Source organism: Coturnix japonica, chromosome 3 (genome assembly GCF_001577835.2).
Source record: "Coturnix japonica isolate 7356 chromosome 3, Coturnix japonica 2.1, whole genome shotgun sequence".
In the NCBI taxonomy this organism is placed as follows: domain Eukaryota; kingdom Metazoa; phylum Chordata; class Aves; order Galliformes; family Phasianidae; genus Coturnix; species Coturnix japonica.
In genome coordinates this window covers 17,726,750-17,745,023 of record NC_029518.1, presented here as the reverse complement: position 1 = coordinate 17,745,023, position 18,274 = coordinate 17,726,750, and the positions used below count along the sequence as shown (strand labels likewise).

General features: G+C 38.0%; 1 protein-coding gene across 10 annotated transcripts in view; it reads right to left on the bottom strand.

Annotated features, from left to right (window-relative positions):
- Positions 1-18,274, bottom strand: part of ESRRG (estrogen related receptor gamma) — a 374,311-nt gene that overhangs the window by 85,971 nt on the left and 270,066 nt on the right. For 8 of the 10 annotated variants that reach the window (XM_032443885.1, XM_032443886.1, XM_015857193.2 and 5 more), the window contains one exon: positions 16,439-16,555. In XM_032443885.1, coding sequence (XP_032299776.1) covers positions 16,439-16,555 — 117 coding nt within the window. The other 2 variants (XM_015857198.2, XM_015857196.2) reach the window with 2 other exon arrangements.

The window sequence follows — 18,274 nt, the reverse complement described above, 5'->3', positions numbered from 1 at the left end:
ACATCAAAGGAGGAGGACTACAACATTAATTCATGGGTATTTGTAAAGATAGTTGATTTTCTAGGATTACACGCTGTAAAAATACTACCACACTGCATTCTTCCTCTGCTCTGTCCACATCCAGCTACTTCAATGCTCACCGCTGTTTCTTAAAATCCCAGACTTAACTCAGTTTTTACATTTCTATTCTGCTCCATCTAGTGGATTATTGATTTTTGCAATGAATGCTACAAGAGTATTCTAATATTCCATGCTAGGTTAGCTATTAGGACAAGGGAACATGCTCATATTATTACTTTTTGGCCATAGATGGAACAAATTAAGTCACATTCCTGGGTATCTCGATAGAACTATATGATTTTGGCAACATGTTCATGGGACTTAAAGGGGAAAAACAGTATCATTTAATTGTATCACTGAAATGAGACTAAGAAAGGAACAAGCCTTCATTATAAGGGACAGGTGGCAAAATTTCTCCTGGTGCTTGCACAGCTTACTAGGTCAGTCCTGGGGAAAAAGAATATTCCATGCCTGCAATGTTTTGCTAAAACACTGATCTCCTCCAGGCTTCATAGCCTAGATTTCTAGGCTGTGAGACTTGGTGATATGCAAAATTAAGTTACACGCTTGATAAGCTGCTTTGTTTTCAGTATATGAGCAACTTTATTCATCCAATGTCTCTTCAGTACGTAGATGTTTTGGGGTAGTTTTTTTTGTTCTTTTTTTTCCCCTTATGCAGCAATGTCTACAATGCTATATTTAAGACAGTTCTTTGTGATTCCTGCTAACTTTTCACATAAATGGTTAAGATAATGAGAGTTTGATTGATGAGAGGAAAATTTAGGTAATTAGTCCACCTTCATGCGTAGCTTATTTCAAATCAATGTGGCTTTTAATGGTAAGAATATTTGTTTTCTTTTCTAAAGCAAATATAAAAATACTTAGCCAACAAAAAACCCACATCAATGAATCAATAATACTTGCTCATACACCGAATCAAAAGAACCAGTGTTTCAAAGACAATGGGTTTTTTTGCTTGTCTAGAAGGCTATGTGTTCTGTGAAGAAATTTACAACATAGGAAGAAAATATTTATTTACTCTCCTTATGTTATAAAGAGTTACTCTTTTATGCTTGACTTCCGCTATGAATATAGTCTGGGAAGCATTTAAAAAAGGATCTATCCCCATAAAAACTGAAATTCAATTCCAACATTAAGCCTAGAATTCCAGAGCTTTCCAAACAATTGTGGGATTTTTAAGTTACCATATGTCTATAGTTTTGTTTATTCAGTTATTTATTACTCCTACCATGACAAGGAGCTTCGGTAGTTAGGTGTAACAGGACTGACTCCAGATTGGTTTACTTTTCAGGATTTTACTATAACAGTATGTAGCTATATAGCACTTTCTATCAAAGAATAGCAAAGTGTTCCATAAATATTAATTGCATAAGTTCACAATATGCTGGTAAGACAGCTCCATATTATTTTATCTATCATATTTTTTGCTGGAGGCACACAACATAGAAATGACTTGTTCTGGAACAGAAATTGGTCTTGATTCCAGAGCTATTATTTAACCTCTGGTTACCCTCTCCATGAAAACCTGGCTCCCCTGAGATCAACTCCAGCTTTGTGACCAACTTAAATTAGTGCAGCAGTGGTTTCATGAAAGGAAAGATAAAAAACATCTTCCTTAATAATTTGCAAATTCACACTACTTTTTAGGTCCTACAATCAATAGTTGTTGCTGTATCTTTAATAAGTTCCCTCCTGGAAACATATGAGGATCTTCATGACAGCAACAGCGAATGTTTCACAAATTTTAAGAATGCATGCAATCGGCCTGATATAATAGCTCTGGCAATATGACAGTACAATCCTCTACTATGGAGTGGTGTAATTCAAGAGAGTCACAGTTCTGACTTAGCAAATAGGACTGTAGAATTTTCAGAAGCGGCTTTCATTTTTACATTCATAATTTTGCAATCACTGTAGTTGTGAGAACAGTGATATGCAGGAAGGTAATTGATTGTGCTTTGAAATCAAGTAATCAAATGAGCATTAATTAAGCCTGCAAATGTTTGACACCACAAAACTACAAAATTATTTTTCCTTGCAAAGATCTCAGAAAAATACAGTAGGCAACACCACAGCTTCTTTCCATGCCAAACAGTTACTGAATACAAAAAAAGATTCAGAAGGTGTGATAAATGCTCTTACACATTATGGCTGTACTAGGTGTTTGTTTCTGTTTCAATAGCTCACTTTTTCTTTTAGCCACTCCAAGTAACAAAAGGATATAAACCTTCTACGTACTACAGTGCCTGGCTTTTTCCACCTGGCCCACAGAGTGGAGCTGGGATCTGAATCAGAAGCCTTATCTCACCAACCCTACATCCTCATAGCCTGCCTTCAGCCGTGGAGGCTTAGCGCCAGCATAAGGAGGACATTACAAAGAACAATGACTCTGGACATTAACTGTGTTGATATGCTGAGATGTGAAGGTGTGCTCTGAGAATGACTGAGCTCCCAGAAGACTCATGATCTAAACCCTGAGTTGAACAGCTAGTAAACTGTTCAGACCCATCAAAATAGAAATTTCTGTATGCACAGGCATGTGCCATTGGAGATGGCTGTAGAAATTGAAAGAGGCACAAACTCCAGCACCTGGCTACCTTGGGAAGTTCCTTGGTTGGAGGATGAGTAGGAATTCCCAGAACTGACACTTCAGATAAAGCAGAGAATTCCACTGACTTCTCCAGTTCATGTTAACTACAATACCTTGGTGGAATTCAGCACCATTTCCTATTAGATAATTGTTATATATGCAAAATTCCCCGGTACTGATGACATTTAATATAAGGTTATCAATTATCATTTCAGATTAACATTAAAACAACCAAAAATCCTAACCATTTTTACATTACAAGAAAACAAATAAACAAAAACGAGGGCTCAGGACTGTGTGACCACTCAGCCTCAGTCTGCAAATACCTACTTCTGCAGATAATACTTGGTGCTCTACTAATTCCAATGAAGCTATGAGGAAAATCCTAACCCATAATAAGTGTTGGCAGTACTGCACCCTGGAATTGTAAACTCCTGAGGCACAAACCTGTCTATAAAACTCTTGGACATCTAAGGTGCTATAAAAATAATAATGCATTCAGCTTTATGCAATTTTCAGCTAAAAATCAGTCAATCCCTCTTCTCTGCCCTCCCTCCTCCACACAACACAGTTACCACAGAAATTTTGTTCTGTTAGGGTAATATATATTTTTAATGCAAAATTTCAACAGGAACCATTTTTTACAGTCTACTAATAAACCCTTGAAAACAGGGATTTATAATGGAAACAGTGACGGACCCTTAACTACAGTGTATGCAACTATAATAAAAAGAATTAATGTAGTCAATTTGTACTACTGTTCTCGGAACAAAAAAAAACCCTATTTCAACTGCAATCCTTTCAACAGCTGATTGGCAAGCCTGTCCATTTCTAGTCTGCAGTGTTGTCAGTTGTCTTCAACATGATAATGAGCCTGTCACCATATTCAAATAGCCCTGTGACAGCATGTTTTGTGAGCATGACGTCCACTGCAAAGGGTCTGTCAAAAAGCACCTTTCAGAAAATGAAAAGAGAATGCTTTTCTGATGATAAATCTAATTTCTTCACAGCTAAAAGAGTGAGATTTTACATCCGATTTTGTCAGTGTTGTGTTGCACTTGTGTTTTCACATAATCCTGGGTCCTGATGCATAAAATTTTAAAGTTATCTGTAAAGACAATGTGAGAAATAATCATCTTTTTGAGTTCACTGGAGGCTTTGCATAAAACTGCAGCACTGCTGGCTTTCCATCAAATTAAAAGTGGAGGGAGAGGGAATGGCTTGGGAGGTTAGCTTGTTACCAGAAGCAAATAAGGCTCACAGCAAAGATCTCAAAGTCTACACACTTCATTTGTTAGGGTCCCCACTCTTTTCCAAACGGCCTATTAAAAATCTCCCTTGCTCTGTGTGGTCCTAGTTAATTCTGATCAGATTGCATGAAATTCTCCAGCAGGAATTCACAGGGGCAGAACACATATGTTTGCAGGGCTCTCCGGTCTCGTTACGATCCACGACTGGGGCACAGACTGCGGCACCACACATTCCACCTTCAACTCCCACCAGCGCCAGCTGTGGAAATTCTCAGCAGGTTTTCTGTGAGATATGGTGTGATTTGCTATGTAAGACTTGCAGAACTGGGGGACCTCGGTGGTATGTGTGTATGGCCACTAGCCCACAGAGAGGAAAACTTCAAGTACTTTGGTAACACTTCCAGTTAATATAAACAGGAAATACAGAGGAGCATCCAAACTTGTTTTCTTCCTGCTGACAAAAGCTGACCTTAATTTGACACCACCTTTTACCATTCTTTTCATCAGCAACAAACTGAGAAATCCACATATAAGGCAGTGTTCTAAAGTGAAATAAAAAATCCAGCCCAACCCATAATAAAGCCTTCTCTCTCCACCAGGGTCACCCAGGGTGAGACAGGGGTGGCAGCAGCTGGACTTTGCAGCTGGGTCTGAATGACACAATGACCTTGGGGTGCAAATTCCACTTCTGGCTATGTCACTGACAACATGCAATTCCCACAAACTCCTGCTCTCTCTTAGGTGAGCCACTGCAAAAAGGGATTCTCCTGTATCACAGGGGGGCTCTAAAAAGTAATTAACCTCTGAAAAACTGCATTGACAAGCTCATGAAGCATTTGCTACAGAACAAATATGTTGTACAAGCGTAGTGTTTTTCAAAGTTAGTAAACAAGTCTGTTTCTTTAGAAATCTGTCAAATGGTGAACACTGAAATGTTAAGATATGAGAGATGTGGATTTCCTTCATCTACTAACTCATGCTCAAACGATATACTGTATGACTACTACCGTTAGTGCTACTCAGTGTTTTTCAGGCAAATAATAACATGGGGTTGGCCATAAGGACTAAAAACAAAGGGCTGTAACTACAGAAATCTGGTAGGATTCAATGTTAGCGACAGACATGGCTGTGAAAGCACAACTTACCTTCAGCACCTTCAGTGCTTGCCTTTGAGAGAACCTGGATTGCTTTTGTCTCACAAACCTCCATCTTTTCCTTCTGTTTACCCAGATGAGGAAACAGACATATTTATTCTGACTTTGGCTTATGTCTAAAATTTTGCGTGAATAAAGAATTTGAGTAATTCAGGTCTAATGAGCCAAAAGAAGGAAATTTTTACTGTAAGCTGATTTTTTCTTCTTAGTGTAAGGAAAGCTTTAAATTGGGGAGCTGTATTTTAAATCTGGGATATACAAGATGGTGTTCCATCCTTAATAGTACAATCTGAACATACCTGTAACTAAATAAAACAGTAATGGTAAGATTTCTAAACATTTAAGTGAAGACAGCTAAGCACAATGCAGCTTTAGACAGCACAAATGGACAATCAACATTAAACATGACTGATTTTCAAATTCTTCATTGCTCAGCTGGAGGGAAGTATTACAAGGCCAAAAAACAGAGCTGTGGACAGCTGGCTTTGTGCAGTCCCGGTTCTCTGCCTCGATTTTCAGCCCATTCATTTCTTTGAGGGGGGCAAGGGGGAGGGGGAAAAAAAGAGGAAAAAAAAACAACTAAACTAGGCCATATGAACATACAAAGCAAACCTCGGTCTCTAGGACCTACACTGTCTCATGGAGTCGTCACCACCCTGAACCCTCGTTAAGGATGAAGAGATGCTGGAACAGCATTAAAATGAATGCAAGCCATTTGCCGCAATCTTCTGCTCACACCACCTCCAAATGAAGGCAGGCATTGCATAATCCAGGCAGCTAGAGCTCCTGACAGGTGGATGATTTATGCTCATAGTCAGAAGAATCGGAGAGCCTGCAGAGGACACAGCGTGAGCAAGGTGGTGGCGAGACAGATGCTCTCAGTGGGCTTGCAGGGGCTGGCAGGCTCCAGCTAGCTCAGGTGCAACCTGAACACTTTAGTACTGAACTCATATTGCCTGGATTCCAGCACAGCAAGATACCATTTACAATATTATGTACAGTAGATACACTATCAAACCTATCTGTGTGCTATTTATCTCTGTTTGTGTGTATACACACATACAATATATATATATTTATGTTTCTCTATTTTCAATTCAACTTAATGTGTTTATATTCATTTTGCACGTTCCCACTCTCCACTGAAAAAATAAAGGGCAGATTAGGACAAATGCTGCATTGTTATAGCCGTGCAGCATAAGTGTAACCACCAGAGTTGAACAGATGTAAGTGGGGGAAGAATTTGGCTCTGGCTTTCAGAGAAGAGGGATGGGTTTGGGATACTGAAAATCTTCACTGTTGTATGAGTTTTTGAAAGCTAGGACAGAAAATGACCAGAGGAAAATATGAAAACATCCATAAATCTAAACGCACGAGAGTATTCTAGTCACTTAAAGATGAGCATCTGCAAACACAGGAAATGTCACAGTCACAATATCCCACAGAAAATGCACAGCAGTAGCAGAATATCACAAAAATGACACCTGCGTCATCCACTTTTAAAATCTACTTTATACACTGAATGAATTCTGCTGTGCTATTTCAGGGTGACTAATAAACCCATCCAAAACTGCAGTGTTATTCCCACTCATGGAATTCAGCCTCCTATTCAAAAAGAAGTATGTCTACTATATGCAGGGGGTTGAACTTGCACTCCTGTTCTGTAAGTAAGACATTGACCTTTTGAATATATCAAACCCACACCCACTAACGAGACATTATATCTGTCTGTGTCACACAAACAGGTAAATGTTCACTCATTTCTCTAATATAAAGGTATGCCTGGAGTGAATTGTCCTCCCTTAAGTACAACAGCAAAAATTTAACAATTCACCTGCCTCACATCAGATCTGCCACATTTTCTAGTCAAACCTGATACCGAATTAAGACTGCAGTTTTCCAGAGCAACCAAAGAGTTAAAGCATTCAGATATGCACACTGCAGGTTATCTGGGTTGAATCTGGGACTTTGCTGACTCTCAACTCCTTTCCACTTTAACAGATGGGGTCAAAGGTGGAACTGCAGATGAGAATTAAAGACACATACATCCCTTTAATCAGATAACACATTCAAAGACTTGCAAATTCCCAAGAAGCCACTTTACAGGCACGTGTCATGAGCCAGTCCATCAAGGGGGAGCAAAGAGTGGAGAGGAGGGAGAGAAGACTTGTTTCAGCTAGCCAGCATTAAAAAGGCATGGAAAACAAATGGGAACAAAACAGGATGGACTGCTAGCATTCAGAATGCCTTCTGATTGCACAGATCTCCCTAGGGATAAAATACAACACTGGAAGTCTTCACACTCCACATCCAAATGCTTTTTTCTAACTTCATTAAGCAGCGGCGTTTAAGAATACTTCATAACAAGTATTTTAATTAGAGATGAGCTGTAGTACCTTGCCAGCATGGATATCTTCAGCAACACCAGGATGCCCAGGAGGAAATAGCCTAGGTAGTGCTCACAAAACAGTGCAGGTCAGGTACCGAGAAACTCAGGAAATTAATGATTCTCTCTCCCACCTGGCCAGAACAAGACTGCCTAGAGGATATCTGCTTGCAGCAACTACTTCCTCATCAGCATTCTTCCAATAACAAATGTGCTATGATGACAAAAAAAAAGAATAGAAAAATCAGGAAAATGAGAGAAGAAATAAGAGAAGAAAAAGGAATCTCTAGTCTATGGATTTGTTCTGATTACTGGGTTCCTCAGCACCCTGCACACAACCAGATGATGGGGCACGCTGTCAGACAGAAAGCATCAGACTAAACCTCTAGCACACCATCCTTCAAGGTGCTCCAGACTTCCCTCTGAACAGAAATTTGTATTTTGGGGTAATGTCACTGAAAGCCACTGAAAAGTACCCTTACTGTAAGTTCATTACAGACAGAGCTTCCACTTCCAGACAAGGTATAAATCAGAGAGTGCATATATGATATCAGAAACATTTCTGGTACATCTTTGAGAAGGAATTTCCCCCCAAAAATACATTTATACTGCTGTTTCAGAATACATTTCTACTTTTCAAGGTAATGTTCATTTTCCTATTTCAATATTTAGCAATATCGTTTGTCTTGAAATTAGAAGCTTAAATGCTTTCATTAAAAGTTTGATGGGAAAACCAGCAAATGACTTGTGAACTTGAATATCTGTTCATAGCAACATCTCTCCTGACATTCAATAATCCATGGGCATTTCTTTGACCTCATTCTGCATCCAAAGTGTATTTATGTCACCTCATAAATCATCTCATCTTAACTGATTCCACACACTATGTTCAAAAATGTAGTAATTCAGATGACTTATAGCATGTTTCTCTTCTCATGTTTCAGTGGAGAACACTTGGGACTGGTAACACAGTGAAATCTAAGGAGCCCATTTCTTAAGCTGTTGTTGAATTACAGAAAATATGAAACTAAAGTAGAAAGTAGGAAATATCGGCTTTGGACACAATTATAAACTCAATCTGGTAGACTGTCACTAAAAGCACCCTGCGGCTGCACAGCCATTTAACAAATGATTTAAGACAGATCTGTTGATTGATTCAGACCAGAAAGAAAGACAAGGCCCATCTGGAAAGCCTTCTTCAGTCAGTCATCCACAGGACTAAAAGGAACGTTATCAAGAGACAAAGAGCAAAGATAACATGATAAATAATTTTGATAGGGCTAACTAAAGATGCCAAGAACAGAATGGTTGTTCTAGACTACCTCTTGGCTAGAATAAAAAAACATAAAAAACAGAAGGGGAAGATGGAGGGAAAAAGGTAAGTATTTTAATTTTTCATAATTAAATATTGTAATAATTAACTGTTTTAACACAGACTGCGACAGGATTCTACAGAAGCAACTTGTACAGATTGTCAGGTTCAGATCTGCTGCACTAGTACCATGTAGCAAATTAGCATCTGAGCTTATACCTGATGATCCTGAGTACTAAAACCAGATGCTTGGAAGAACACATAAATCTATTAACTCTGTGGAAATAATAAAGAGCAAACAGGAACATGCATTCAGCATCAAAATACATTTAACACAGCTTGTGTTTGACTTTCTCTAGAATCATTAATCTAATAAAAGACTTTTGCAGCTTAAAATAAAGCTACGTTTTTATACCGCTATATTAGGTGACTATTACATGAAGGAAACAGACTCCTCACTTAGTTGCACTTTTCTGTAAAATATCCAAAGAAAAGAAAACAAGAAGAAAAAGAAGAAAGGCTGGCTAGATGAGATCTATTAGTAAAATAGTTGGTAAGCATGGCAAAATTTGACATAATGATGAGTCACTGCAGAAGATGACATTTATTTCAGACTTCAGGCTGCTGATTTTCAACCACAAAAACCACATTACAGACTGTAAATGAAATAAGATTCCCATCTTACAAACTGACTTAGTGAGCTGAAGTGACAAAAACTCCCTGCTCACTGGTAAAAACACCTCCAGCTTAAAGAAAGAAAATGTTTGACCAGACAGAAAACTGAGGCTCAGTTACATCAACATTTCAGTACATCATGCTGACTGGAACAGTCTTATGTAAGACAGTAGAGATTTAGAGATGTGAAATACTTGAGGGACCTCACTACATGAGGTCAGAGTTGACAACCGCAAATGGTAACTTTAGGGTTACTCATTCATTGCTTTGGCTGAGTGAACAGGCCAAGAGAGTTCCCAGATCTCCAACTTTTTTGGTGCCAATCCATCCAAGGTAGCAAAAGTCTGCATCTTCCATGTGGTCTTTGCCTAGCAGCACCTACATCCCTACCTCACTACAGCACTTCAAACCCAAATAATCCTATCTATACATCTTGATTTTTCTACAAGGATTTCACACAGTGAAAAGTCTTACTGAGGAGATATGAGTGAAGAGAGAAATACAAAAAAAGGGTTGGATCCAAAGCTGAATTTTAGAGATATGCACACATATCATTTCTTCATGGGACACAAAACATTCTCCCCTCAAGAAGAGGATGTACAGGTATTTGCACAGCAGAAAACAAAAGCGAAGAATATATGTAACATTAATGACACACTTCACAACGTGACGCCTACATAGCAGGGCCCATACAGAAGAATTAGAACACTCTGCAATAAATGTTTGTGCCATGTTGATGTATGTGTTTATGGGTGGCAGAAACCAGGAAAGCAAGGCAGCTATTTGTTTGGGAGCTCATAGGAAAGGATGCCATAAGCACAGACCTACACCCCTCAGACTTGCCTCAGCTTTCCCTTATCACTTACTGTAAAATGAGAACGATACAAGGATGGTGGTTGTATAGTAGAAATCATACAAAAATGGTAATAACAAAAGAATGATGGTGGTATACATCCAAAAGGTTATCTAAAGGGAAAACTCACCAATACAGATGCCTTCAGTCCAGCTGGAAAATGCTAAGGCTGGTTATCCAATCTCCATAAAGGAGCAAACTCAAAGAGAAGCTGCCTTAGTGGTGGTCAGCCCTTAAATGAAGTCTAGGAGAGGTGGAGTCAAGCTCCACCACTTCTGGGAGCACAGCTGAATTACCCTCACCTGTGCTCCCACAGCTGACCCAACACTTGCCTCAGCTGATTAATCAGAGGTTCAGGCTGTGATTACCAGTTTCCCATACATTTATAATGTTGTCACTGTGCTTTCAGCGCATAAGCAAATATTCACAGGGACTAAGTTCACCAAATATCTGAACAGAATAATTTCTAGGAAATTAGAATGTTACTGCTTTCTATTTAGTTCAAAAGAATAGATATGACAAATGGTGATGTTCAGTTAACAATCTTTGATGTGCTGATTATATTTTCTTATCTTAAAATTATTAATTTTTATGGTACTCCAATTTAAGTAGACCTTTTAATTTACAGAACCTACTCTTTCTAATTCTGAAGAAGTAATAGGAAAGGCACATGCACTAAGAAAAATACCACAAACTTCAGTTCCCTTTCAAAATCTTTTATACTCACTATCTTTAGTAACAAACCAGTATCTAACCATATGTCAAAAAATATTCTTGGCATATACCTGACCCTTGTAAAACACTGCAGTCACCAGGACTGGTGACAGTAATGGCTGTGGGAGCAGAACCAAGCCTATCATCTCACTCCAAGTAAACTGTAGATGACTGGGCCAGCAACTGCTTTAAATAAAGTGTTCGTATAAGAGAACAATGACAATAAAAAAAAAAAATCTGTATCCATTAAAGAGATAAATCTGTACATAAACTTGTGTCCACTGAATTGCTGGAACTTGTTTGTTTCATTTCCAATGAAATCAGGGGACCAAAAATGCTCTGTATCAGACCCTAAGCCCTACAGGCACAACACCGCAGCATGAGTACCATGAGAACTTCTTGCAGGCTGACAGCTGCTCTGCATCAGAAATATTTCAACATGATTTCCAAACCCAGAAAGAACATCCTCATTTCCAACATTTGCTTTTCCTCAAGTAATTTTTTCATGGATCAACAGAAATGCTAGCTGCTTCAGCTTGTTACAAACACTAGCCTTCAATTGAATAGTTTGTCCTTCCTCATCAGTTACAGAGAGCAGATAGTCAAGAGCCATGTTTTAAGACAGACAAATTGGGCTGTCAGTTCTAATGTCTGAACTAGGCTATCAGGCCACATTTTGGTTAGGAAGAAAGAAGCCTACTTATGAGCACCAACAACACTTAAGAGATTAGTTTCTATTGTTTCCAAGAGGATTTAATAGGTCCTAGTATATATTAAAACCAAGCATAAGTTGAATGAAAGAAAGAAAAGGAAAGACAAGGGGAAGAGGCAAAAGAAGAGAAGGTGAAGAAAGGGGAAAAGAAGGAAAGGAGAAAAAGAGGGGAAGAAGAGGAAAGAAAGGAGAAGGAGGATAGCAAATGGGTGAACGAAGGAAAAGAAGAGCGAGAAAGACTTCCCCAAATACCTGCAGCAGAAGCTAAATTCCCTCATAACTCATGGAAACACAGAAAAGGGTTGATATGCAGAAGAGACTTCAAAAAAAAGGCACACTGTTATCACACAACGTGATAACACGGGAGCTTTGTTTAATATCCTGCATTAATGAAGGAGCTCCTTAAGTGTAATATTACAATCGAGAGCATAAGAAATATCACTGAGGTCAACACAGTTCTATTAACCGTCATCCTGTACAGAAATATTTTCTTTGAATACCATTAATACTTTCTCCTTCCCTTTGTTCTAATTTCTGAAGGCAGCAGAAACTAAAACTTCCTCCACAATAATTTCTGCTTTCTTCTTCACAGACTAATGGTATTAGACTTGCAAGGGAAATTTACCTTGACAGTGTCTTATGTACAGGTCTTTTCAAAGGAGATGTTGTTAGCAGGAATTCTATTAAGCAGGCTTTTGCATAAGCCTAAAAACACAGGTGATAACACATTTCTAGATACAAAGAAGATTTCTTAGTTTTACTTATTACTTTTAGAGAGAAGCCATTAATCTGTTTCCGTGCGTATCACGCACCTCTTCCTGTAAGAGTAAACACAAACTGCCTATGCTGTATCAGATTCATTTTCATAGACTGTCAAAACCAGAAAGGATCAATGCAATAATTTAACCTGATCTGCTGCTTAACACAAGCAAAATACAGACATACAGTTGCCTTTGCATAATAATATTTTATGCTTGAAATACTGTGCCCTGTGCCCCACCAAAAATTATAGCCCTGTACCTGAACTAATGAAACCTTACACTACAGTCAGAACTGCCAGATGACAAGCTTGGAGACTTTCTATTCATTTTTGGAGGCAGAACGCTAACAGACTAGCAACAGTAAAGTTATATTGCTGATTTCCCCATAGCACAGGTTGCTAAACCGGAGCAGTCACCAGTTTCACTTGTACCAAGTAGGGATCTGACCTCCCATTTCTATTAGTAGACTAATTAAGCTAGACTTCTATCACCATGTGTATTCTAACTAGGCTCAAAGTAGCTGATGGCTATTTCTAAAGGCCACCCATCCATAAGGAAAACAGAAGCATACTTATCTGAATCAAAACAACTTTTTTTGCCATTTCACTCTGGTATGATACAAATAAAATTGAATTTGTTTCTTTGTGTATCAGCCACTTACAATCTACACTTTCTGTAATAACAAGCAATGAACATCAATCACTGCAAAATAAGCAAACAAATAAAAAAATAAATACATAATCCTACAAAAATCTGAAAACATCCAGAGATCAGACATAAAGGAGGTGTTTCAATGTCAACAGTGCTCTAAGAAGTTTAAACGAGTACTGTCTAGCTATGACTGGACACAATTCTTCTGGTAATCGAACTGTGTTAGTGATGCCCACTTTAACTCTTAACATTTAGGAATAACTACTCCAGTGGAATTATTATAGTTGGGTAGCTACTCTAACACTGCAACGTGATAAATGTGGAATAGCATCTTCCATCAAATACATGTTCTAGTAAGCCAATCCTACAGATTGAATTAGAAGGTATAAAGTACTAATGGGAAACTCAAAGTAGAATTCAAGCAGACTTACCAACAATTAAACAAACAAACATACATCAGATGTCTGCCCATTATTTAATTCCAACTAGCTGTACAAAAAAGGAGAATAGCTAAATCACCTATTCCTGCATACGAACATAGATTTAATAGGAAAATTCCTTTAAAAATCTCCCTGCCAATAGAGGGAAGTTTCTGGAGAAGACGCACATTGGCAGATGTGCAGAAGTTCTTGTAAGGAATATGATGCTCCTCTCAAAGCTGCTTAAACTTGATTTTATTTCAGGTCTGCAACTAAATTTTTTTTTAAATAGATTTAGGCTGTCAATTTCCAGGCATGCTGTGCCATCAACATGTAGAGACTGCTGTGACAAACGTGGAGGCTGTAGCAGCAAATTTTATTATAAACTGGTAATTGAATTGAACAGGTTTACATTTGAATAGATTTACTGCCGCATGATCTCTGACATGCAGCATGGGACCGAAATCCTTGCCTATACATAAAGAAACATTTAAGATACCCTGAGCTGAGATAATGCCTGCTGTAAGTCCAGGGTAATCAATAAATTTACACCACCTTACACACAAAAACAAAGAAGTATATCATCTTTCTTTATTTTATGTGCATAAAGGATGTTGTAAAATCCAAAGTGAAAAAATGAATCCTCAGACATTAGCATACATGAAAAAAAAGAAAAAAGAAAAATGCAACAACAAAAATAACAACCACAATTTGTCCCTCCAGAAAAACCACCCAACACTAAATCAAATATATTCCAAATAAAGTCCCATAAGCATAGCACGAATCAGCAAGTAGAAGTACAAGTGACCACAAAAGTGTACAGGAAAGAAAAATCCACTTTCTAGCTCTTTCAAGTTATCCTGTTAGATTGTAGGTAAGCATCGTATGAAAGGAGTATAAACTAACTCTGTCCCAAAAAAACAGACCCAGTAATTAAAAATAAGTGGAAATCTCACTGTGTTTTAACAGAAAAGCTCATACAATAAGGGTGGAAGGACTAGGATTTGTTACGGAGTAGGGCTAACAAAGGAACACTCCCTTTATAGGAATCAGTTTATCACTGCAGAAAGATATGTCTGTTTAGGGTGGACAATCTAAGTAATGACTAAGAAAACTAATCCTGAATTATAATTTATGTAAAAAGCCCAATCACTTGACTCTGAATTCTCTAATTGTTTCAGTGACCAAAATTATGTGCATAAAAGTAGTAACTGTGCACAACTTTGGTAACTGACATAATTACTCATTTGTAGAAGAGCCACTTAATTTCCTCACGCAGACCCAGAAGCTACACAAAAACTAGGTTTGCAATAGATTCACCTGACTGCACTCTTGGTAGCACTGTTCCGTTTCCAATCAGGTTGTTCCATATATCTGTATTAGTGATATGGGGCAACGAACTTAGCAAAAAAGATGTTAAGCACAGTTCATTTCAAAAAGTGCCATGTTCCAATGTTCCTTTCATTCTACTGTTTCACAGCTTTAATGAATTACTTAGATGTCAGCGACATCAGGATTTTAGGTAAATGAGGAACTTGCCCACCACCACTGGAAGAGAGGGTCAAATCCTGCCATTCTTACTGACTCAAAATCCCCATCGAATCTGACAGGAGTTTTGCTCAAGTAAGACTAAGGACAGCAGGATTTGGCTCACAGGATCCTAGAGACTGCCAAAGCAGTTGTACAGAACAAGGTTTATTCTTAGTAAGTATAATCCAATAAGAATATGTCTGTAGGTGCGTGATAGACCTAATTTGCCCATCATCTCTCCATTGGTCTACGTTGCTCCTGGATTTTAACCTGAAAGCTCTATATCTAAACCTGTCTTAAAATGCCATCAAATAATTTGCAAAAATCAGTTGTCTATTAAAGCCAATGTTTTAAGCACTGACAAAACAAAACTGTAGGGGACTATTTTAAAGTGATTACTTAGCATGAAGTCCTTTCCAGTGAAGACAATATTTAGAGAGCATTACATTGATTTTATTTTAAAAGCTTATTGAGCTCAGAAGTATATGAAATACTCTGTTATTCCTTCTTGGTAGTAACAATGCACTATTATAACAACACATGCAATATATGCACGTGAAAGTATGTTTTTGCAAATACATTGACAGCAATATAGATGCATGGAAGGCAACCAAGATTTTAGGAGTTACCTCTTTCTATAAAACAGGTTTATTAATCAGGTTGCAAGTAGGATAGCACAGTTTCTTAGAATAAATTTCATACATTTATCTGTTAGTAAATATCTTCAAAATACAGCTGAAGAACTGAAACACCCGATAAATACTTACACTGAGGGCAGGGGTTTTCATATGCTTAAATAAAAAGAAAAGAGGGGTGGATTCTCCTCTTCCATATGCTGGTATTTGCTGCAGTGCAGTTATAACAACTCTTGCAGACATGCTCAAGATTTATGTATGTTTAACAGAGAGATAACCCCTTCGCTTGTCCTGATGGCACAAATAATGAGCAAAAATGGGGAGAAGAGGGTGCAACTAAGAGGCTAAGAGAAGGTAAAAAAAAAAAAAAAAAAATGAAATAAATCTTTGAAAAGTCATGATGTAAAAGTTTTAAGAAAAATGAGGGGATGTCTCCTGATGATTATTTTAATAGTTATCTACTGAAAGAAAGTGAATGCTGTGGCATATTTTCTGTATTTCAGCTAAGAGTAAATGTTCCAAAGAAGATGTACTCCATGTACATACACTGTGATTCCTTAGCAGACATTTAAGACAGTCAAGAAGAGCAAGTATACTTGAAAATTGCCTTTACAATAACAGATCAGAACTCTCACCTATCTTTCTTCTTTCCTGATTGCTCTACAGTTGTTGAAAGCATTTGCAGAGAGATGGGTATTGACTTGATCAGTCTTACCTTCTTTCAGCATGCCAACTTTTAGACACTTCATGAAGCGGCAGGCTTGGCAGGACTTGCGTCTGCGCTTTGTGATTTCACATTCGTTTGTTGCTGGGCAGCTGTATTCTATGTTACCTGCGATAGAAAACCAAGAGAAAAAGAGGTATTCAGAATAAGCAAACAACAAATAGAGCAGATATAAGCGTACTTACACCACTGCAGTTGGGTTTAATTTAGGAATGTATAAAGAATAAACAATTCTACAAAAAGAAAACATCTTTTAAGTAAAAAGAAGCCAAGTTAAAGAAGATACTTTAATTTATACAGCTGTCTGTTAAAAATATTAATAATTTCATAAAAGTCTTCATTAATAAGAGTCCATATCTAAATCCACACAGTCTCAAGCAAAATCCTTCATGTCGGTTACTCCTGCTGGTAGGATGTATCAAGCCAAACATATAAAGACTCCTAACATGAGCACCCTTCATTTCCCGTTGTTTGCAGATGTAATCAGCCTTTCTTTGGATGGAATACAAGAAGGTGACTGTACTGTTTTATTTCACTAAGATCTGGAAGAAATTTAGTAGAACTTCACTCTTCTTCTTGCAGAACAGCAACAACACTGTATCAGACAGGACTTAGCTGCATGGCTATCACTGCCCAGCACATCCCATCACTGCTGCATCAGATCTCCTTGCCCAGGAATGTTCCTATCTGCCTGCACTTCACATGAAGTTCTTCTATTGAGAGGCATCAGAAACAGGACCAGCCTCAGGAAGCTTTCAGAACAGCAAAAAGTGCAGGAGATGCTGTTTCTCCCAACCCTCCCTCTGTAAGACCAAGCACAAGCCAGATTCTTAAAAACAAGGTCTCTGTGGCAAAGCATTGACACAAGTTCTTTTTATTACTGCTAATACATAACAGTAATCCTCAAAAATAAGAAGTCTGAAAATGAATGGGAAAACCATGCATAAATCATTTTCTTTGTATTGTTTCCAAATCACATCTTTGGGAATCCAAGCCGAAATGAGAAAGCATCTGAACTCTTCTGTCCAGGTACCACTGCGCTCTTCATAAAAGCTTAGCTCAGCTTATTCATCTGCCCAGCCATGCAACCTATTGCCCATGACTACATTCAGTATGACAGACTTTGTAGCAGTCAGAAGTTTTATCACGAAACTGACTTTTAAATAAAGTATCTTCCCCATCAGCCTGTCACATCTTGCTTTAAAGGTATTTCTTTACTTTCTAACCCTTTCCCCCTGTGATTAAGTGCATTAGTATCTTAATGAAAATGCATTCTGTTTATTACCCTCTTGGGAAGCAGGAGGTCATCACACCAAATGCATAAATTGTCATCAGAGACAGTCCGAGCATAATTGCAATTTTGCTGCTCCGTGTTTGCTGCACTCAGGGTCCATCGAAGTCCCCTGAAACATGTGCAGGTTCTAGTAATTAGCATAGAGTCTGCCTGGGACCACAGCATTGATGAAATATTTCAGAGTTAATCACACTTTGTAAACACTGATTTATATTGACTACCTTTCTCCAGACTGATGTCTCCTCATTAAATATCACATTAGTGGATTGCAGGATTGCACAAAGACTCAAATGCTCAGCAACTGCTAATTCAACAGGAAGTAATACTTAAACCACTTACATCTATTGAAAACAGGTTAAGTATTTATGATAAAGGAGGTCGGCACAGTAAGTTCTGCCAACAAAACCAACATATTTTGCAGGTTTCATTCCTTCTAAAAATGCTGCATGGCTGAAGCAGCAATGCTGGCAAGTAAAGCGAACCTTAGTATGGCTGAATACAAATAGCTTTCATTGACAAAACTTAAAACTTCA